At 51.3% G+C, this 23,263-nt stretch overlaps 1 protein-coding gene across 1 annotated transcript in view; it reads right to left on the reverse strand.

Moving 5' to 3' along the window:
- Window positions 1-314: 314 nt before the first annotated feature.
- The window catches only part of ACBD6 (acyl-CoA binding domain containing 6), a 73,771-nt gene continuing 50,822 nt past the window's right edge, over window positions 315-23,263 (reverse strand). Inside the window, exons 7-8 of the mRNA XM_032192776.1 lie at window positions 3,492-3,522; window positions 315-735 (exon numbers count right to left, since the gene is read on the reverse strand). Of these exons, the coding sequence (XP_032048667.1) occupies window positions 581-735; window positions 3,492-3,522 (186 nt within the window). The 3' untranslated portion in view covers window positions 315-580. The remainder of the gene's footprint in view (window positions 736-3,491; window positions 3,523-23,263) is intronic.

Consider the following 23,263-nt stretch of genomic DNA (forward strand, 5'->3'; position numbering starts at 1 on the left):
GGCAGAAGGGCTGAGCTTCCCCGGTGAGGGCAGGGGGCTTGGAGCCCCCCGGCCAGAGGAGCAGCCCCGTGCTGTGCCGAGGCTGAGCCAGCACAGCAAACGCCATCAGTGTCAGCCAAAAAAACCCAATCTGTGGGTTTTTTCCTGCTAGGTTGAAACCAGCAAAGAGGACGCATGAAGTGGCTCGAGTCCCCGCTGTATTTCAGCCCTCTTTTCCCCGGGATGGGGTACCCATCCCCACGGCGTCCCAACGAGGCGAACACGCGGAGGCACCGTCCCGACGCTGTGCTTGTTTTTATTTATAACACGTTGCTTGGACCCAGGAGAAAAAAAAAAATAAGAAAAATAAAAACAAACCGGGCCTCGCCCCAAAGGGAAGAGGCGAGCGGCCCGGCCAGGAGCGGCCTCGAAGACAGTAAAACAACAGCAGGGCCTTATCCGGGCCTCTCTACCCCAAAAACAGCGATAAATGCCCGAGCATGCACAGCCCTGCGCCCGTCCTGCCCGCGGGGGGCCAGCCTTCGAGCCCGAAAGCCCAGACCCCGTGCTCTGAAGCCTCGATGTCCTGGATGGGGCCGTGTTAGGGCCCGCCGGCGGCGTGCTGCCGCAGGGCCGAGCTGATGGCCTTACAGTCCGTCACCTCCTCCGGCAGGCAGCCCTCCTGGTCCCGCAGCCTGGGGTCGGCTCCCGACTTCAGCAGCAGCTCCACGATGTCCAAAAACTCGCAGGCGGCGGCTGCAGGGAGAAAGGGAAGGGTTAGGGGCTGGGTGGTGGTGACAGGCCCCGTTCGGCTCGGCGCGGTGGCTGGTGGCTGGTGGCTTCCCCTGGGTGTCCCAGGGACATCGTGTTGAAAAAAGGGTGTTGAAAAAAGCAGGAAACCTCAGCGCTGAAGAGCCCAGCCTGGCTAACACCAGCAAAAGTCCCAATTGCTCTATCTCCCCTTCCCACATGGGTCCTAGGGAAGCCAGCACCATCCCGGCCCCATCTGCCCTACACGACTGTGAAGGCGGCTTCCTGTCGGATTGGTGTCTCTTGGTTTTAATTATCTTTCATATAATTAATTTCATATATATATATATATTAAATTTAATTATATAACTTTTACAACATAACCGACTAACTCTTTTTTTTTTGCCATTAAACGTAGTAATTAAGAGTGTCTTTTGCATTACTCCGCAGTTTTTCTGTCCTGACCCAAAGGGACAAGCAGCAACGTTTAATTAAAATAAATTCAACCGGCGATTGGAGATCGGATGGAAAAAGATAAAAAGGGGAAAGGGACGGGGCTGATGACGGAGCAGGTGGCAGTGGGGACATGGGGGAGCCCGGACGGAGGGGATGGGGAGGGAGCACCCGGGGGTGGTTGTGGAAAGGGGGCAGCCCAGGGATGCCAAGGCAGCGGCATCCGCGGTGCCCGTCCTCGTGCCCCGGGGGGGTGGATTTATGGCCCCCTGGGAACCCCTATTTGTCACGGGGCCGGAGCGGCAGCCCTGACACCAGCAAGGGTGAAGATGAATTTTCATTCAGCGCAGTTCGCCTTCCGACTCCATTAATCCTCAGGGTTCAGATGATGAATTTCTTTCTCTCTCTCTCTCCCCCCCCCCTTTTTTTTTTTTTTTTATTTATTTTCCCTCCAGCGTCCCCTCCCACTGCCCTGTCACGGCACAGACAGAGCCGAACAGATGGTGCTTTACAGGGAAGACAGAGCGCCCGTGAGGATAGAGAGCCTGCCCACCCCGCGGCCACGTGGCCGCGAGCGCTCGGAGAAGCCTTGATTTCCTCTGGGAGCGGCAGCGGCAATGATTTTTGTATTCCCTGTGGGCGGGTGGATGGATGGATGGATGGATGGATGGGTGGGTGGATGGATGGATGGGTGGGTGGGTGGGTGGGTGGATGGATGGATGGGTGGATGGATGGATGGATGGGTGGGTGGGTGGGTGGGTGGCGAAGACCAGGAGGCCATTCAGTGGGAGGCCACGCTCGTGCCCGGCTGGTCCCACAGGCCAGAGGAGCTTTTGGGAGGCAGCTGAGCGCTGGCCCCCGCTTAACCTGCACTTAAACCCAGGGTCAGCGCCCTGATGGGTGGAAGGAGGCAGAATTTATAGCCTGGTGCATCCTGAGGTCCGACGCCAGCTGTAATCAGGAGAGCTGTCGCCACAAGGCCAGCTGTCAGGCCGCGCTCGCTCATAAAAAGGGATGGCTACACCCTAAAAGCAGCCGCTCCCGGGGCTTAACCCTTCCCAGAAAAGGCTCGAATAAAAGGGGAGGCCGCGTTCTGCTCTGGTGCCTGTGCTGCAATGAATGCCTCGGTTACGGAGCCCTTACTGAGCTGGCATCGGCTTTTTGGCGAGCCCCAGTTTCAGGCCGGTAGCACTTGAATCAGAGCAATTGCCTCATTTAATAGGGGTTCAAGATTTGGGTGATTTGTGGCCAGATCTGCTACATAAGGGAACTAGGAAGGAAATCTCCTGCAGACCAGACCCATGGGCTTGAGACCCAGAGGCTTCCCCGCAGGTGACTCACAGGGATAACACCTGAGGGAAGGGAAGATTGTCCTTTAACACTCACAACATTTCAAAAAAAAAAAAAAAGGAAAACCTATTATTTAGACACCAGAGCTGGCCAGGTGGAGCAGAGAAACTACTTCTGATATAACGTTAGTTAAAATAGTTAAGTTTTTGTTAAACACACAGCCCCAAATTTGGAATGAGCTGGGCAGAGACCAAGGCACCGAAGTGCTGCTCTCCAGACACCGCAGCACCACGCAGCAGATTTTCTGCTTCAGTCAGAAGGATACAAATTTGAAAAATGAAGCCTCCTGCAGGAGAGATCACAGGGGGAATACTCCTGCATTACTGTAATTGCAGTCTTGGTTCAAGGGCCCGGGAATCTGGTAGTCTAGCTCCAGGTCCAAGTGCTGTGTCTCGGACCGATGGGCTACAAAGCAATTTTGCCATCCTGCTAATGTCCTTGTGGAGAGCTCAGCAAGAGAGAAGGAGGCACAAACACCAGAATGACAAGTAGGCTCTTAATTACACACTGACAGCCACTGAGAGGGAGTAAAAAATAATAACTGGGTATGTCTTAATTTTGGAAAAAATTATGATAGAGATTAAATCGTTTTTTTTTTCTGTCCCCTGTACATCAGCACTGCATATGTCACTTTAGTCTCTCTACTTTTCTCATTTAGGGATAGAACAATCTTTCAATTAAAAGAACTGCTACAAAATCTTGTATCTAACCAGCATGCAGTTGTAGGAGTGATGCAAGCTGGTTTGGCAGCAGAGGATCTGTTGTGCTCTCAGCTGGCACCAAACCAGCCTGTAACCAGGCCACTTGGAGGTTAGACCACATTCCTCATGGACGTGGTCACCAGTTAATCAACCCCATCTTCCCTCCTGATGTTCCTTCTGAAATTTGCTTTCTGTACATGGCTCCAGCTGCAAATCCATCCTGTTAAGAGGGAGCCACCAAGGCAAGGGGCAGCTTACCATAATGGAGCGCAGTCTGGCCTTCGCCGTCCTGGAAGAGAGACAGAGACTTGATTTGAGAGGTGTAGGCAATGCCGTGTGGCTAGAAGTAAATGCCAGCTTTCAATAAATGAGGTGAATCACAGCAGTACATTAATTGACCAGAGCAACAGTCCTGGACACCCAGCTACGTAGCGGCCAGGCTCTTACCCACCATCAGTCCATATTGATGGGCAACCAGCACCTAGCCGGGCATAACAACATGAGTATAATTCAGTTCATAAAAACGAAGGATTTAATTCCTGCAACCTTATTTTGGGACCCTCACTAATGCTGAAGCTTTGGTGGCAGCTACCTCTGTAGATGCCCACTGAGAGTAAGGAAACAGGTAATGCACCTGGGTGCCTGTACGGCTCAAGATAGTGGACATAATGAAACAAAACAAACCAAACCGAAACAAAAAAACTCAACTCGGATTGAAGACACCAGCCCTTGGTGTGTCCTGCCCTGCTCTTCCTGCGTGTCCCGTCCCCAGACCCAGCAGCACAAAGCTGGCACTGCCCCGTGCCGCAGCCTCGTCCTGCCACGGGAGCAGGTGAAATGCCAGCAGGGAGGAATTACTGTCCCCTTTGCTTTCACTGCCCCACCGGGATTAGCCTCTAAGTCAGCTCCTTGCCTCCTTAATGTATTTGCATCTGTTTATGGAGACTTAGGTTTTTAATTACCATCATCTTTGGGATTAAGGTGCAAATTCGACAGCCCACCATGGATGCTGGAACCGACAAAAGGAGAAAAAAGGAGAGGAGAACAGGTAGAAACCACACAGAAAACTGCTGCTTGGAGATGTCTGGTTTCCAGGCTGGTTATTATCAATGACTTTAGCCATATCCAGCTGAGAAACTAGGGCCAACCCATGGTGTAGGGTGAGAGCTGCCGTGCCTTGCCCTGGGACTCTGCACCAAGGTGGCACAGGAGCAGCAGAGACAGCAGACAGAGCAGGCATTTGCTGCCCAAGCATCTCTTTCACATCCTTTTGGGATAAAAGGTGGCGGGTGAGATTTTTCCTTCCCCCTGTCACCATGCCACTAACGATGCTCGGTGGCACCGTGGCGCAGGGACCCTATTTCTGCAGCTCCTACCCTGGCCCCCGCTGCGATGCCAAACTTTGGGAAGGGGACCCCACGGACCCCATCAATGGATGGCAGCTGCTAATTCCTCTGTGTTAATGAGGAATTGGCCCTGGTGCAGAGCCACAGAGCGGTTCGGAGCAGCGCTGGGGACGGCACGGACCGGAGCCGGGCTGGAGGAGGAGGAGAGGTGGCAGCAGCACGGGTGAATTATCGGAGAGGCAGGCTTTAAAATATGCAGGGTGTGCGCGGGCTGGGGGATGGGAGGCGAGCTCTGCTCTGCATCACCGCTCTCAAAATTTCAGCCAGCAACAGCGACAAAAAAATACCCGCAGGTGGATCGAATCGGAGAGGCACAACGGGACCCGGGGCCCCCTGGCAGAAATCCCTGCCTGGAGGAAAGCTGCGCCTCCAAGCTCCTTGCAAAATGCCGAGGGCTGGTCCAGAAATGCTCCAGACATTTGTTCCTCTTCCAAAGGCCTGCGCTGAACGCTGCTGCTTCAGCATTGCCACCATCGGGCTGCCTGACCGGCCTTTTTGCAGGTCCAAGCACACAAAATGCGTCTCTTCAATCCCAACGCTGCTTTTAAAAAGAGCTATTAATCCCATGTTATGCAAACGCTGTTTACACTTTATTTACACCGTGTTTTTTTTTCCCCTTCTGAGCCTGACCGCTGGCCAAATGCCATTTGTTCCACTTCTCCGACGCGATGCTGTTCGCTTCTGTTTCCTCCGTGACAATTTTTAATCCAGGGAAATGGAAAAAGCTCCGGCGTGGTCCCTCGGTAAGGGCCTTGAAATGCCCTCCGGAGGCTGCTGACGGCAGCCCCTCGATGATTTGGGTTTCTGGGACCCCCGTGTGCTGCAGCTGGGCACCTGGCAGGGCCGTGCTCATCCTTCAGGGTGCTGTGCCCACACCTGGGGACTAATCGGATGGGCCGTGAAAGTACGTGTTAGGGCTATGGCTGGGGAAATTTCAGGAGATGAATGCCACCTCCCAGGCTCTGGAAATGTTTGTGTCGAATCGCGGTGCGCAGATGTGGTCTCAAGGTGAACTCCAGCTGGTCTTGGTGCAAAGGACACCGCCCGAAGTGCAGCTGGAGCTGTTAATTTTTCTCCTTTGAAACCGACGGGGATATTTGTTGCTTTGGTTCATATAAAGCGCCGAGTCAAAGGGGGTGTTTGTTGTGACTGTTTACTTCTTCTCGCTCCACTTTAGCTTTGGGGTTGGGGAAATGTAAATCACACGGCGCTGCGACTACAGCAGAACCCAGAGCCCACTGATACCCACTGAAACCAACCGTGTTATAGCTCTGTAACATAAAAACCTGAATGCTTCCCTCGGTTATTTCCAAAGTACAAGCATGGGAAGTTTGGTAATTGCAGTGCTGGCGTCCTTCTTTTCTGTATTAGGGCACAGGAAAGTTGGAAATGAGCTTTTATTCTAGCCCTGCGCTACATGGCAGGGCTGCGTGCCCCCAGCAAAACTCAGCTGTAGCCACAAAAAAAGCACGTGGCTGCTCCAGCAAAGCCTCACAACAGCACAGCACACTTCTGGCTAGCTTTAAAATATTAAAATTAGCTGCATCGCTGATGGTTACACGCGGGGATTCCCGTGCCAGGAGCAAGCGCTGCAGCTGGTGGCAGACCCGCAGCCACCACTGGTCTCGGGGAGGCAAAACGCCTCCGGGCACAGATCACCCACCAGGACAGACAGACAGAAAGGTGTCTGAGGCCGCTGCCGAGGCTGCTAAGAGGCCCAAGAGGCGTGAAGAGGCTGGTAAATATCTGGGCACTGAACGTGCTCTGGAGCACGAAGGACGGGCTCCTGCAGAGAACATCTCGAGCCAGGTTTGAGCCTGCAATGCCGCTGGTCTGTGCGTGTGGCCCCGTGACAGTGTGCTCACTTGTAAGCGTTTGAGCCAACAACTTCTCCTTCTGATATGAAGACAGAGTATGCAAATAAAAGAACATTGCTTGTCTTGCAACAATTTCCTCTTTGGGAGCCGCTGCGTTATGCCCCGTAACAGCAGCTGGCGAGCCAAGAACTTCAAAAATAACAAACGTCCGTGTTTACCCAACCCATCGACACAAAGATGCTGTAAAACTACCGCTGCCTCCTACGTGCAAGGTCTGCGACAGATGTCACTCTGTGGAAATCCCGCTGGCAGTGGGTAACTTATAGGATAAGGGGATTGCGCGGCGCTCCTGAGAAATTTGGGCGAGAGAAATGAGAGAAGACGGAGCGAGCGCAGATGGACCGACTGTCTTATCCCTTAAGTGGTACTATGGCCACTGCACGCCAGTTTGGTCTTATAAGGGAGAGGATTACACCGGGGCTTCCATCCCCAGCTCGTTCCTTGGGGATTTCTGTTCCCTGGTGTACCTGACACAGGGTTTTGGAAGCACTGATGGGGAGGCAGCGGCACGGCACCATCTGCGCCGAGCCCTGCAGCTGTGTACATCACCTAACACAGCTCCTGCTGCCACGTGGAGATGTGCCACTGGCTGACTGCACTGTTTTCATACATACAGACATTTTTTAAATAGTGTTATATATACAGGGATCTTCCACACCCACCAAATCCTCACCCAGCTGCCTACAGAAACCCCTGCCCGTGCAAAGGAGGCATGGACACCGCCTGGGGGACACCCCCTACACATGCACCTTTCATGTAGGAGGGAAAACAAAGCCAAGAGTGGCTCCACGTTGGGTTTTTCTTCTGCACAGAAGAGCAACAAATCCACACCAGTGTGCAGCCAGGGCAGCTGGTCCCTTCTCTTGCGGGTGAGCACTTCGGTTAGGAGATGCTCACCACGTGCCTCTGCTTACCCAAGGGCTTTGGTCCGTGGTGATGAACCCGGGGCTGGGCAGACATCAGCAGAAAACACAAATAGTAACCTTTCCCTTCTGAAAGATGGCACGTGAAGGTATTCTTTTCCTCAGTTACCATTTTTTTTCTGTTCATCTGTGGGATGTTAACAGGTGTGTGCTCGTGCTCGTTCCTGTTCACAGGCTCCAAAGGTTGGCAGGGATCGCAGCAGATAAGAGCGATGAGGTGATAAGAGAGTTTAACAGCGCGGGGCCTGGGCAGCATGGATGGGCCAGCGAAGATAAATATTTACACTACGTCTTTAGAAGGTGAGTGAATAAAAAGGGCTGGGATAATACAGACTCTGAACTACTGCTTAGGAGCTGTGAATATAAATCTCCGCAGCCGCACGACACAGACTCACTCAAGCCAGGGAGATGAAAAATCGCAAGAAAATACTTCCCTCCACTTTTAAAAACGGTTTTATTTCTCATTTATTTCCACTTTAGACTTCAACTTCCCAACAATTTACTTTAACCTCATCATCTTCTTTTTCTCTCCGAGATTTTATCCCCAGGATGACTGCGGGTGAGACTGCAGCCAAAAGCGCACCAGGAGTCGTATGCTAATGCCCACCAGCACGCGAAACCGAGCGACCTGGGCTGCTACAAGCAGCCTGAACTCCACCAGGCATCTCAGTGGATGGCCCAGCACAGCCTTTATTTTCATTTTTGTGCTTATTTTGCACACAGCAGCCTGGGTTTGGGCACGTACCATTAACACCTGCAAAGGCTCCAAGGACCGAGGACACAGGGCAACTTCCAGCAGAAGCAAAACCCAAATCCAGGCACCAGCCACACACAGCTGTTATTTGGGGTCTGCAACAACCCAAGCTAACCCATGCAGGGCTTGGATATCCCGTAATGAGCTCCCCAATTAAATCTAGCAGGCAGGCAGGGTTGGCAGGTGCCCCTTGCTCCTGGTGCTGAGCTGTCCTTCTCCAGGAGCTCTCTCTCCTGCCCCTTTATACCTTTCAAGGCAGATACCCGCCAGGCTGGAAGGTGCTAGACAGATCTTTATCATCACCTCTTGAGCCCTTCTCCCGAGCCTATCACCAGGCTATCACTGGGGCTATCTCCTAAGTGCCTCCTGGATAAATTAGATCTGCATAGAGAAGCAATTATTACATTTCCAATGGCACGGACCCTTACAGCACAGTCTGCTACTGAAAGGCAAAGGAAATTGCATTAGCTTTTGTTTGATTCACCGTTATGATCGAGGGAAGAGGGATGCAGCAGCCCTTTAAAGCCGAGCCAAGGAGCTGGGGATCCTTCTGTCTGGGAACCTCCCTACCTGTACCCGTGCCTTGAGGATACACTCCTGGTTCATTCAGGTGCTCTGATTTGAAGGCAATCAAACCTACTGCTAAAGGCAGATCCCAGAAAGCTCAGAGAGCACCTGATGCCCAGGAACTCGCTCCCCATAGCAGCCTGCATCCGCTACTGCCCCCAAACCTGGCTGGCCCAGGAGTTCAGAGGGCCAGGGTCACGCTAATCCCTCACCGCCCCAGTTCCCGACGAGTGCTGCACCTCAATTTCCACGTGCAGTTTCAGTGGGCTTTATCACATCCCCTGCTGTCAGCACCCCGTGCTCGCACCTCGCTATCCCCCCGCAGCGTGGCTGTTTCACTGCAGAACAAATGCATTTCTGCACCTCGTGCACTGCGGCGACTCCTGGGCTGCCGGCCCGGGGCACCTTCCTGCCCCGATTTGTGCACCCAAGCACCGCCGGGGGGCTGTGTTTGTAGTGCCCCAAGGGATATTTGGTGCTCTCGGTTACTTCCAGCATCAGGCACCTTCCCAGTCATCGCAGAGGTGTGTTAGTGTAAGACAAAACCTGGAAAATTTGGGCTTTGTCGTCCCACTGCAAGGATGGGGATGCAAACCTTGGAGGGAGCCGTGCCTCGAGTTGCAACAGGCAGCACAGTGCTGCAGCTGAGCCAGCCGTACAAAAGTACCTATATATGATCACAGGCTGCAAACAGGACAGCCAAAAGCTGCTCCCTCTCTCTCCTTTGTAGCCCTATATTACGTGATGCTCAAATATCCCTTCTCCTGGAGCTTCCCTGCCCCCCCGTGTAGAAGTTCGTCGCTCCCCATTCTGCTCGTGTGCTGCTTTATCACTTTAGCAGATACCTGGTTATTTAAGGGGCAGGATAAATGGGCTGAGACAGCTTTCCCATCCCCAACTCACTAGGGAACGCTTGGAAATTCCACCTGACACCGGGACCGCGCTCTGCTCTTAAACAATCTCCCGTCTGATCCGATTGTTCCCCAGTGGGGAGGCAGGCTGCGGCTCGCTCAAGAGTCATTGATTGGATTAACAGCCTAATTCCCAACAGATGAATAGAATACTGATGTCTTGTCAGCCCACATCATAGAAGGAAAACACAATCTGCTTCTACAGCCCCGAAATTTAACCCTTTGCTTCCTCCCCCCCCCGCTGCAGGGCACTGGGCTGAGCGCAAGGGTCTGGTGCTTCCAGCTGAAGACCTTGCCCGTGCAAATCCCAAAATCCCCAAATATGTATTAATTTTGGGGCAGCTTGAAGGAAAAATGAAGGTTTCCTGAGCCTGCCACTCGGCAGGCAGTGGGGCAGTGCAGGGAGCCGGGCGCATCTCCCCTCCTAATGGGGCCGCTGATGTGTTCTTAGCTCATGGAAAGGCCGTGATGAGAAATTAATTGATATTGGTCAAATGTTCACCACCGGAGAAGTAGGACCGTGTGCATGTTAAAGAGTTCTCCCAGAAAAAAAATAAAAAATAAAAAAATTCATGGGCTCCTTGGCTCTATCAGCATTTATTTCCTTGCTCGAGGTGCAAGGATAAATAAAATCATCTGATTTTAGGAAATGTCCTCAGAGTGACCTATTTTTTTCTCAGATCATCGGGGTCTGTAATGCTGTGGGGTCTGTTTCTTTCTAACAGCCTTTTATGTCTGTATTTACGAAACAAGCAGCCACATTTAAATACCATCACATCTCAGCAGCAATCCCAGCACACACACAGAAACAGGGCCATCGGCCTCAAGCCGGGACTGGGACCTGTATTAAGGGGTTTGCAGCATCTCTGACCCAATGTCGCTCACCACCAGTGCTGGGTGTCCTGCCCCTCCTGCAGGGACTGGTGTGTGGAAATATTTGGATTTTCCAGCTCACGTGCAGACTGCAAACCTTCCCTCCATCTCTCCCTAACTCTAACAAACCCAATAAGCCCAGCACTAACAGGGCAAATAGGAGAGAGCATCAAAGGATGGAGGCGCATCAAAGGATGGAGGCGCATGCCCTTTGGTTTTCTCCTCTGAGCGCTACCTGGGCGACTTTCCAGGCTTTGTCATTTGACAACACCAACATAAAAGACCGAAGGAACAAAGCAGGACTCCCTCTCCTTCCCTCCCCTGCTTGCCAGTGCCATGACCCTACCTCCCTACCTCCCCAGGCAGCAGCGTGCGCTAAGGGCAAGGCTGCCCGAAGCGCAACAATTAGCGAGGGCTCACAAACAGCTCAATTAATGCAGCGTTATTTTAACGTCACCCTCATTATTAGCTCCTTTTACAGTCGGAAAGCTGAATGTTTCAGCTTCGTCGATTGTTCCAGCAGGGCAGTAAATAAATAACTAAGCAGCACGCCCCCAGCCCATCCCTGTAATAGGGCTGCGCTGTGCGTTCCCGAATCCAGGTTACGGATGGGGACTGGGGCAGTTGTGCCCTGGAACCAGCAGACTGCGGGTTTTATAAATACATACAGAAATAATTAAAATCTAAGGGGTTTAGAAGGGTTAATCTCCTTTAAATAATCTCCGCCACAAAGCCTGTAAAGTCACCGCTGGCGCCGTGCCCGCGTGGGACCGGCTGTCGGCTATCGGGGCAGCACGTATGGCCGGGAGCGGGGAGCTTAGTGGGCAGCAGGCACCGTCCTGAGCACGGCTCCCCCGTCCTGCAGCAGGGTTGGAGATAACGTGAGCAGGGTGAGATCCAGCACCCAGCACCAGCTCTGCCCTGCGAGAGAGAAGGATGCTCCATGGGGCTGCCGAAATTAGCGGGGTGGGCGCGAGCTGAGGGTGTTGCTGCTGCTGCTCTGTTTACCTGAGTCCTTTCCGACTTCGAGGCTTGTGTTTAAAAGGTTTCAGAGGGGCTCAGGACTTTGTAAATCACTGCTTTTCCTAGGAAGGACTGAACCCACAGCCGGGGGTGGCCAGGGAGGTGTTGCACCTTTAACTGGCAACTTTAATGGCACGGGAGCTGCCACCCTGCAGCTCTCCATGTCCTCTCTGCTTAATGTATCATTTTCAAAGCCAAGAGCTGGGTGGCTTTTAAGAGATAAAGAAACCCAAGAGAAAGCACAGAAACCATCCCTGCGTGGGCCAGAGCAGCACCAAACACAGGAGTTTGCTCAGCACAGGTGTCTGTGCAGATCCATCGAGTCTGCCCAGCTCAGGCAAAGCAGGGTGAGAAAGGCAGGGTGAGGCTGAGACACTGCAGGCATGCAGGAGTGCAAGAACAGCTGTGGGGCTGGAAGGCAGGTTTCAGCCTCCTGAAGCCAGTTTCCAGGACTGCAGGCATGGCTGCAATCCCGCTGCACAGGAGGAGCTGCAAAACGCATCCCTGTACTCCTGCGTTGCAGCCAGGAGCAGTGCTGGGCACGGACCAGGCGTGGGGAGATGTGTACCAGGAGGACCAGAGGCACTGCTCGTGGTCTAAGGGATGTCTCAGTTTATTTTTTTTTATTTTTTTATTTTTTTTTTGCTTTTAAACTGGTGAGGATAAAGAATCTGGAGACTCCGTTTTGGTCTCATAAACCTTCTTCAGCTAGGTTTGCAAAATCAGAACTTTCTGCGTTCAGATGGTCTGAACCATGGGTTTGGCGTTATAAAACCCCACTAAATGAGCTCTGGATTTTACTGAATTATGCCCTGGGGAAGGCTGGGGTAAGTGGGCAGATGAATTACAGTGGCCCCCAGCCCAACAGGCATTTTTTTTCTGATCCTTTAGAGCAAACGTGGTACCAGGGAGCTGGCCCAGCCACCCCGAAGCACCTCAGGACAGCGCCGTACCCCACAGCCTCCAGACAAGCCCTTCTTCCCGAGCACGCCTGCTCCTTAAGCCCGACGGCTGCTCTCTGTGGCTAATCTGGAATTAGAGAGGGCCTTCGCGCACTCGCAGCCGTCTGCCAGAGGGGGAAGGCATCAGAGCCTGGATCCTGCCCCAAGTGGAGCACTGCCAGGGAGACGCTGCGGCCGGAGCCGACGTAAGAGGCTCCTGCCTCTTGACCTCCAAGGGCTGTGACATCTAAAGGCCTTTTCACAGCCTCTGTGAGTTGTGTCAGTAGCTAATTTATCATTTTTTTTATTTTATTTTATAAGGCCCTTTGTGCACGAAGCTGCTCTTTCGTTTTATCATCCAGCACAGCTCCGCGCTGCACTCCGAAAACTCCCCTCCCGGTTTACGATCTTTGGGACCAATTCCTGCTGGAAGAGCCGAGAAATAGGGAGGATAAAGGTTTATTAGTGCTGCTCACCCGCAGACAGTCGGCTTTCCAACCAGCTTTTAATCGAGTGCCAATACGGAAGGCAAAAAAAAAAAAAGATAGGAGAAACATCTGGGGAAAAGTGCCTCGGGTCATCACACTGTCAGTAACCGGGATTTCTCGGCGGAACCACAGCGCCATTAAGATATAGCCAGACTAAATCTGGGCAGTTTGGTTTGTCATCACTTATTTAGCGAGATGCAGAACTGCTCTTCGCTTTAAAGGGCTCTTTCAGAGCGCGACAGCGGCGATCCTAATGCAATTCAGCAGGACCAGGAGGCGCGCAGGGGAAACTGCGGCCGGCTTTCCGACAGCCAGATTTATGGCCGGGGATGCCCCGCTTTTTGAAGGCGATACCCCAGCCGTGGCAGGGATAACAGGCTGGCTGCTCACGGGGCGTGTGAGCATGGCAGGAGGTCAAGGTCCCCCTGAGCCACCCGGCCCGAGCTGAAGGCTGGGGCCGAAGTCACGGCGAGGGCTGAGCTCGGCGGCCTGGAAAAAGCCACTGGGAGCCTGCTGGGACCCCGACATCTGCCCCAGTGCGCAGAGCTGGGACCAGCCCAGTGCACGGGGTGGGCTGCTGGGGAGCAGATGGCACCCACCCGTGGTGGCCACCGAGCCGGGGCAGAGCTGAAGCGGTGACCCCGAGGTGAACAGCTCCGTACCTCCCGTTATCCACCCCCAGAGCCCCCCCATATCTAAGTATTGACACATTAATCATCCCGAGCTGCAAATACAGCTTTCCACGGGGGGGGACCTGTATTTATTTTGAGCCAAAACACTGATTAAAAAAAAAAACGCAAAGATTTCATTCCTTCATCAGAAACGTTACCAGTTAACATCATTTTTATTTTTTTTTCCCCTCCCGAGAGCCAAAGCACCAAATTGAAGGAGCACGGCCCCTGCAGAGAGGCGTGGATGGCTGCGGTGAATCACAAAGTGGTGGCCGTGCCCCCTCCTGCACAGCTTGCCCCTAAGCAGGTTAAGGGCAGAGGAACGGATTGAGGAGAGCTGCCCGTGGGCTCTGAGCACTCACACGGGGTGGGACGGGCACCTCCGCATCAGGACACTTCTCAAAGCCATCAGGCAGAGGGGTCAGCCTGTCGTGTGTGTTTTTTTTCAAAACTGCACGAGCTAATGCTTTAAGAGTGTCTTGATGGAATCAGGGAAATTGGATTGTCCCCCCATTTGCTGGCCTAAAACAAGCCTTTTTTTATTTATCCCATTAGAGGAACACAAGAGAAACCTTTTAAATGTCACTAAAATTTCCCCTGCATTGCAAAACCCAGTCGAAAGGGTTTTAATTTTCCCCGAGACCTCTTAAGTAATGCAGTGTGTCAAGGTTTAATACATCGTGTGCGGGGGATTGTCTGCTTCCCCAGGGCGAGTCCGTGGGGTCGGTCCTGTTCGCCGGACCCAGCCCCTGTTTGGGCTGAGCTCCTCAACCCACATCAATTTAGGTCGGTTCTGGCCATGAAGGTGTGACAAAGAGCCCCGCTGGACCTTCCCCCGGTCAGTGTGGGGTTCCCAAAAATGCAGCAGTGCCGGTCTCCCCCCGGTAATTTCCATCTGGGAGTTTGGGCGCTCTCAGTTTTGTGAGCGCCTGTAATTTATGGGCTTCACTTATTTATTTATGAGGACTAAAGAGACTTGGCAAGAGGCACTTAGGCACGCTGACACAAGGCTCCCAATTCCCCTGGAGTATTTAATATGACAGGCATCAGCTTAATACGAGGGATGGAGCCCAGAACTGACAACCCGAGGCACACAAAGCGCTCGCCTCCATGGTGTAAGAGGAACACCAAGGAGGATCTGGCAGCCCTGGGGCCTGGCACTGGTGCCACTGGTGCTGCTCCCAGGGGACCACAGCCACCTCTGCCCAGAAAAATCGCGGGTACTGCTGCTAAAATGTGATGTGGTTTGTGTGGCTTTGGGACCAGGCCGCATCTGTGGGATGAAGGAACCCACGTCGAAGCATCGGAGACGAGACTTCAAGCAGCCTCTGGGCTACAGGGGACCAGCAGCTGGTCCTGCCTACATAATTCCCTCCTGCCCCCAGTTTTGGAGGCAGAGAAGGAACTGGAGGGTGACGGGTGTCCTGCTGGGGTCACATCAGCCTCACCCTCTGCTCCCCAAACTCACACAGGAACACTGGGAGTGGGCAGAGCCAGGGGGAGCGAGGAAGAGGAGGCAGCCCCTTGATGAGTAACGATAACACACCCCTGAGACTGAGACCCCGCTGCCTGCTCTTCCCTTTAGGGCCGCATCATCTGCTGCATGTCAAAATTCTGCACGAAAATCAGAAAAAGGACGGTGGTGGTGGTGGTGGTGGAGGGGGGTGAGATCCGAAGGGCTGCTCACCGGAGCAAGGGCTGCGCTAAAAGGATCAGGAGGTGCTGGGCCGAGGGGGTGGGGGAAATGGGATAAAGCAGTGGGTCTAATCAAATCAGCTGAAAAAGCTGCAGCCTCCCCGGGTTAACCTTGCCAATCAGTGCAGGAGAGGGAGCATGTCTGCGCACATTAACGCGGGAGCGCGTCCTTGAACCCGCTGCCGGCTCCGTCCTCCCCCAGCGGTGCTGGTGCTCAGCACCCAGAGCCCAGCCCGGGCTCAGGACCCTCTTCCCCATGGTTAGAGGTGAGCTGGAGGGGTTAAACCAGCAAGAGTTGGTTTAAAAACCCCGCAAGGAGACAAAAGGAGAGAGCCTCCCGCTGTCAGCCACTGCCCGGCAGCTGGGAGATGCATTACCAAGCTCTGCTAATGAGGGAGGGCACAGAAGTCACTTTAAAATAAATATTCACCAGGAATTACATGGGTGAGCTAAAGGGATTATCCCGCTGCCTTAACAGGTCCATAAACCAAACGTGAAGTGGTCTGAAAGGAGCGTTTGCCTTCGTTTTGACCCAAATCGACCCTCCCGCTAACAGCCGCAGAAAGGCAGAGTTTGGAAACCGTGTGCCTGCTTTGAGGTGGCATTTTTGTGAATTCCCCCAGATTCTTGGTTTTCTGATAGAAAAACAGGACTGAGCTGCCGGGAGCCATGAGCCTGTGGGTGTTTCCAGCTGCCAGGCGCGTGGAAAAGCGTGCTCTGCGATCCCACAGCACATTTGTCCTGGCATTTCCAGGGCTGCACATTGCCAGCAGGCCTCCAAACGTGCCACGTGCCTTCCAGCTGGGGCGCGCATCCCCGTGTGCCTGGAGCTACTGGAGGGGAATTAGCGAGGGGCACGGCCGTGTGTCTGCCCACAGCGAGGGCTGGAGCGGGTCAGGAGGGCAGGACTGGAGGCATGCTCCTGAGGCACCTGCATGGTCTGGGGGCGGCAATGGGTACAGTAAAACCTGCAGCCACACACGCCTGAACTATACCTAACTGCAAAGCATCGTTTCAGAACCAAAGAGGAGTGATCAGAAGTGCACAGGTGAGGGTAACGGGATGCTCTGGGCTCCGCAGGCACAACACAAAAGGTGCATCTCCAGCCTGGATGGGATGTGCTGGACGCGTGCCCACCCCGCAGACATCTGCACGATTTTATTCTGGAGCCCTTAGCCTGTATACCTGAATCAGCCAGTGTGCACATTTCTAAAGACAGCTATTTCTCTAAAACACTCTGAATTAATGTTCTAAGAACACCACAGGACTGTGGGAAGAGAAGGAACACAAACTCCTTTTAAATCCTGCACAGCCACGAGCAGGAAGGTAGGGCCCTCCCGGAGCAAGTTAGGAAGGTGAGAGATGCTCAGGCTGTTAAAGTACAAGAAACCTGCTACAGCAAGGGTCTTGAGCAAAACCCCGGAGCCCTCTGGGGGCTCCTGCTTAACTTGGGGAACAGGAGAACCAAGCACAGTGGGAAGCTGGCAGAGAAAACAAAGTCCAGAAAAAAAAAATCACTATTTAAAAAACTTGCTTTTATTGGTGGGAAGAAAAAAAAAAAAAGGTTTGCAGCCTTTATGTTGTTTAAAGACTTCTTCTAGATGCTCAGAAGATTTTTGGTTAATTTTTGGATTAGAAATAGCCATGAAAGCCTAACTCAGCAAAGCCTAATTTCACAGGAGAAATCATTATTCCAATTCCTGGGAAGCCTGGGCAATAGGAGTGGAAGTGCTGCCTGCCACCCACTGAAGGCAGCGAGGGCAGAGTGCTTTAACAAGCTCATTTTGGACTCAAATACCAGGCAAATATTAACAGCAAATAAAGGCACAGCTTTATATACACTCTCAGATGAAAAAGCATTCCCCTAAATCAGATTTCTCCCCTCTGAAATACACATTTTTATACACTTCCAAAGCTACATTAGGAAAAAAAAATTAACAGATAAAACTCAGGACTTCTGTTTTTAAAGAAAATAAATCTTCCCTTCTCTTTTCCAATGATTAATTTTCAAGTATTCGTTGGATATTGTAAAAGAATGATAAAGAATGTAAATTCTCACTGACTTTCACCCACAAACAGTGGCCCGAATCAATCCCATGCAGCATAACCACCTGGCACGAGCCTAGAAACATCACTCAGCCTGCTCTAACCCCAAGCCCTTGGGGCTGTACAACAGACACAGCTGCTATTTTCACTCCCTACCCCAGCCAGCAAGGTGTGATGTTGGCCACAAGCAGGGGAACTCACCCTGTGGACACCAACCCCAAAGCACGGGCTGGCAACAGAAGCAGTTTCTCAATAGATAATTCAGAGCAGCAAACATGCTTACCCCCACCAACAGCATCTGAGACCTCACAGAAGGATGAACTACCTTCAGTGCAGGATTTAAATAGGCAGCAATCACTTTCCCCGTGTATATTAACAGGGAACACCTGTGGGGCTTGCTCTTGTTGGTTGCTTTGTGTGGCACTAAGGATGTGCATGTGAAAAGGGAGGCTGCTGGGCACAGCCAGGGCTGCTGAGCCCTGTTTCTCAGAGCCTGCAGGCTGTATTCAGCAGGGGTATCCAAATATCCAAAATATCCTTTACCTTCCAGAAAAGCTCCTCCAGAAACCTGTCAACCCACCCAGGGTAACTCACCCTGCTGTGCCTCCCAGTTACGCCACGCAGCCTCCCAGCACCTGGAGCAGGATGGAAATGGCAACTGGAGAGCTTCAGGTTGGACCAAACGAGCAGCCCTGCTTGGTGAGAGCACACAAAACTGGTGTACAAGGCACCTCTGTGGCCGTGCCAGTGTCTGAAGGCTGAATTTGGATGTGCAAATGTGCTGATTGCTGATTTCTTCAGGCTGATGTGGGCAGCAAGGTAAGGAATTGCCATGCCACACCTGGGGGCAAGGGGCTCTTGCTCAGGATACCCAGATGTGTGAGAGAGTTGCTACGGAGAATGGGTTGCTGCGGACTTGGATCATCCATCTCCTTCAGGAAATCTTTCCCGTTGTTGATAGGACTTAAAAGTTTGAAACCCTCCTTTTATTATCCTGCAAACCGTGACCCTGGGAAGGGAGAAGTCCCCAGGTCCCTGTGATTTCATGCAGCGGTAGCTGTCAGCAGAGCAACTGTGCAGCAGCATAAAATTCCAAGATAGACAGCTTCACTTGGTGGCTTTTCCCACCTTGAGTGCTCAGGAGACAATACCCTTCTCGGAGAAGAGGCACCGTGCTCCAGAGCGATGGTACATATTAATTTCTAAAAGAGGATTTTAATCATGCAACGTCCTCTGCAGTCGCACAGAATTTAATCTCATTGCTGACAGTGGGTGATGGGGGAGCATGTTAAGTGGAAAAGTTGTATTCAAGACCTCCTGGCAGATCTGTGCTACAGGCGGTCCCCTGGGAGGACGAGCACAGCCCAAAGTGGTCTCTCCCAGCCGACCACCCCTGGCCAAGAGCCCCTGATGCACTTCAGGCACTCGCACGGCAGCAATGCAGGCGTGTTCCCAAACTTCTGTGCAAGGTTCGAGCACACGTATTAATACAGTTAGCATTTATCGAGGCTTACTTTACAAATATTGATTTATTAATCTAGGCAAGACCCAGGGATATATGCACATAATGCTCCCATGTTACAGTTACAGAAACCGAGACACACGCAGAAGAAAAAACCTGACTGTCTGATTTACTCAAGGTCAAACAAGGAGCACAGCCCACAGCCAGGATTAGTTTCAGGATGCTGAGCTCCCCACGCTCTGACTAGCAGGACGTGCTGTCCTTTTCCACGCTAGGTCTTCCCTCTCCTAATAAGATCTGCCCACACGTAAGCCTCCATTAGTGAGAATCTTGCCTTCATTCGGTAATCTGGGGAGACAAAATAAGCAAGAGCCCAAACCTGAAAAGCACAAGGTGTGAACTGGAACTGTCCCAGCTGCCAGCTAGACCCCCCACAAGTGGGTTAGCATCCTTGTGCACACCTCCTGTGTTATCTTCAGTCTTGTCCCACTTTTATCAAGCAGCTTTACAGGTCTTGTCCAATTAAACAAGTAAGCCTTAACGACGAGAAGGAATTGAAATAATGTGTTCTATCAGTTTTAATGGGGCTTTAGAGCTTGTAAGAAAAGTTGTACTTGGAATCGTGAAAAAAATCTTTTTTTTCGAACCTCCTACCAAATAAAAATATTGTTGTTTAGTGCTTGAAAGGCATAAAATTATTTTTTTTCTGCTAAAATAAAAATACTTCAATAATATATTTGAAATCAGGTTGTCCTAAGTGATGGCTCAAGCAGAATACAACCCCATAAAATCACTGCAGTTAATGGAAAATAACGTATGTTTTCAAGCAGCATGCATCTGATGCCTGCTATCTGAAGAAAATCACCAGGTAAGTCACACAATAAACTCCTGTAACAACTCTTTTGAGGTATTAGAATAGCTTTGAACTATTTCTGGATAAAAATGAAGTAGGAGGCAATGGACCTACTAGGTCTTAAGAATGGTTAAGAGCAGAGGTGAAACCTAAGCTAATCTTCAGTCACTCCTTCATTTTGCTCCTAAAATCCCTGATTTTGTTAACAAAACTTGGGCAGGAAGGGTTTCTGACACATTCTGGTAGTAAACATCTCCTTTCCTAAATGTGCTATTCACAAACACAAATACAATTCTGTTTATTTTCCCCCTTCCAAAACCAAGCCCCATCACCATACTTCTGGTGAGATTTCAATTTATTTTTAAGGAGAATTTGAAAAGTGAAAAGGCTTTTCAATGAAATTCTAACTTCAATTCATATGCACCTAAAAATTAAGAGTGTGAATGAAGTAGGTTAAACTACTCTAAGTTAAATTAAATAAACACGCACAGGTATTGTGTATCTGGTTAGCAAGAGAACTGAATTTACCATGAAGGCTGTATCTAGTTGCAAATGAACATGGTTTAATGGTTGTTAACAAATGGGAATCAACCCTTCCTTGGAAAAATAACTGAGAACTGGATTTAAATTGATTATTAAATTAATGAAATGAATCGAACCTATTGGCATCTCCCATTAGAGTCCCTTTTAGATGCACAGCCTGTGCCGGCGTGGTTTGTCCACGCAAGCAAAACCAAAATTGCTGCGGCATCCAAGTGGCAGCACAGCACCTCCCAAATCCATCCCTCCTGAATCCATCCCTCCCAAACCACGCCAGACGCCGTGAGCCCTAATGCATGCACAGACCTCTCCCAGCCCGAGAGCATCCATTAGGACGCGGAGCCCACTAATGCGTCCTATTTTCCTGTATTAACCGAGCAAACGTCAAAAAGTGGGTCCCCGTAACAGCCTGACCCACTTCGAGAGTCCACTGAAGCCAAACTGACTTTTAGTTCTCCGGAAAAAAAATACAAATTGTGCTTAAATAGAAAGCAACCAGTTGCAGCACCGCGGGATTAGGTGGATGAACCCCTCAGCGGGCGCAATCAGCTTAGCGGCACCAAAGATCACAGCACGGTGAGCGCAGCTGTGACACTGAAGGGAAAGGTTTGCACCAGGCTGGAGTTTTTTCCTTTTATTTCCAGCCTTTTTCCCTCTTTTTCTCCCTCTCTCTGCAGTCACATCCCCACTGGCTCCGTTAGCGTGAGGGAATGAAGGAGGGAAATGGGGAGGGAGGAGCAATTTACGTCTGGGGGTCAGCACGCTTACACGGCGTCGTTAATTCAATTAAATGGCCAAATAAAGCGGGGCTAGGGGGTTTCCCGACTGAGGTTAATTTTGACTTAATTCCCATTCTGCCTGCCGGTGCCAGACACACAGCGAGGTGACCTGCTGCGGGAGGGAGTGCTTCAATGTCCTCCTGCCCTCCCGGCAGCCTCCTCTTGCACCAAAACTAAGGGAGACAGGGAGGAAGGACTCGATTCTTCTGCTTGCACTGGCAAATTCATTGAATTATATCTGTCTCTTAATCTATCCACCATTAACTACTCTGTTTCTGGGATTTGGGGTGTTGCTTCCCCCAGGAAACCTCCCCTGAAGTCCAGGTGAGTGCAGGAATGTCTCAAAGCAGGAGTTGTGGGAATCCCTTACCCGGAGGAAACTGCTGGGTGGACATGGCAGAAGTAGGAGCTTCTTGGACAAACCATTCTTGCACAGCTGGCTAAGGAAGCTCATCTGATGTCCAGGCTGGAAAAACCCAAGCCTGTGCAGCTGCACTTTTGCACAAGAATTCCAGCAGAGAATTAATTTCTTCTCTTTTTACACAATAAAGACCTTTTTTAGTACTGCAAAGTCTTGAAGTCTTTAAATTAACCAATGCTCGAAGACCCAGGGCGCTTCCTAGAGCTACCACGTGCTCCTCTTCCTCAGCCAAGCCTTCCTTTGCTCTCTCCAAGATGCCAGTTCAACACCCCACTGCTGCTCATTCTCCCCAGCAGAATATCTGCGTTCAGCACTTCTGCGTGTACACAATTTGCAAAGTGCTAGGCAAAGAAGCACGCCCCGAAACGGCAAACCCACCAGGAACGTCAGGAGGACAGATTTGCACATGTCAAGTCCATCATCTCGGGATGCTTTCAAAGTTTTGCTTTTTTTTGTGGCTCTACAAAACACATCTCCGGGGCCATTATATGAATTAGTTGGAAAGGGGTGGGGGAGAAGGAGGAGCGCTTAAGAACAGCAATACACCCCTGTGAGGACATTGAGAAGCATCTGGCTCTGAGATATTAAGAAAAGGGAAAAAAAATTAATCATGCTGCCTGGGAAAAAAACCTGGCATCAGCACAGGCACCTTGTCATAAGGCAGATATTAATAATGCGAACCCCCAGGGAACGCGCCGCCAGCTGAAAGATCCGCTCCTTGGCGATCACAGCGCGGGCAGGTTTAACTGATGCCTTTTTGAGGCCGTTTGAATCTTGCTCTAAAACACTGCTTAGGATTTTTTTTTTTTTTTTTTTCAGCAAAACGAACCCTCAGTGCTCAAGATTAAAGAATTACTGCCTTACTCTTTTCCAGGTACTGATGTGCACGAGGGAGGGCAACGCCGCACCTTGCTGCTCCCCAGCGCTATAACCAGGGCAGCAGCAATAACCAGAACTTTATTTTTTTTTAGCAGCAATAACCAGAATTTTGCACAAAATTTGTTTAATGACCAAAACATAGCAAATTTCTCTTTTTTTTTTATCTACCTTGTTGTTACTCCAGAGCTGCAGAAATCGTTCTCGCCTAGTGCCTTGAAAGCAACCACAGTAAAGGAACCACTGATCTGCTGGAAGAGTGTTGCTAAAAGCACACTGGACACCCAGGACACAACCTTACAGGTATTTGCTCACCTCCTGGACCATCCATGGCTATCTTACAGGTACTTGCTCACCTCCTGGACCATCCTTGACTAGCTACAGCTCCAGATTCACAGGATACACACACAACCAACTTGCAGAAACACAGCACCAGCTACAAAATAAAGGTCTCAAGGACGAAATGATTGAAAAGCACCGATTTGAATGTTTCTATGGTATTTGATGATGTAGGGGCTAACAAGCAGCCACATCAAGTTAAGACAGGTTGCAGTTGGCAGATCTAGATGGCAATTCCCCGGCTGGGGAATATCGCTGCGGCATCCGCAGGCTGGAAGCAGCACACTCCAGCGTGTGAGTGGAAGATGACACCCCCGAGATAGCACCAGGTGCTGTCAGCAGCAGGGCATCGTCCCTCCAGGAACGCGGTGCCACCGTCAGTGCCACGATCTGCTCAGATCAGACTTAATTCTGCAGCCGGCTGGCTGGTTTCAAACCACCCTGTCCCGAGAGGGAACGTTTCCTGCATGGGGTACAGCTGTGATACATTCCTATGCAAATTAATCAATTTTCTCTTTCCCTCTATGAAAAGTCTCCCATTTCTTCCCCGTCACTGAATTTATCTCCCAATGGACGTGACAGAAA

The sequence above is a fragment of the Aythya fuligula genome, chromosome 8, assembly GCF_009819795.1.
Source record: "Aythya fuligula isolate bAytFul2 chromosome 8, bAytFul2.pri, whole genome shotgun sequence".
NCBI lineage: Eukaryota > Metazoa > Chordata > Aves > Anseriformes > Anatidae > Aythya > Aythya fuligula.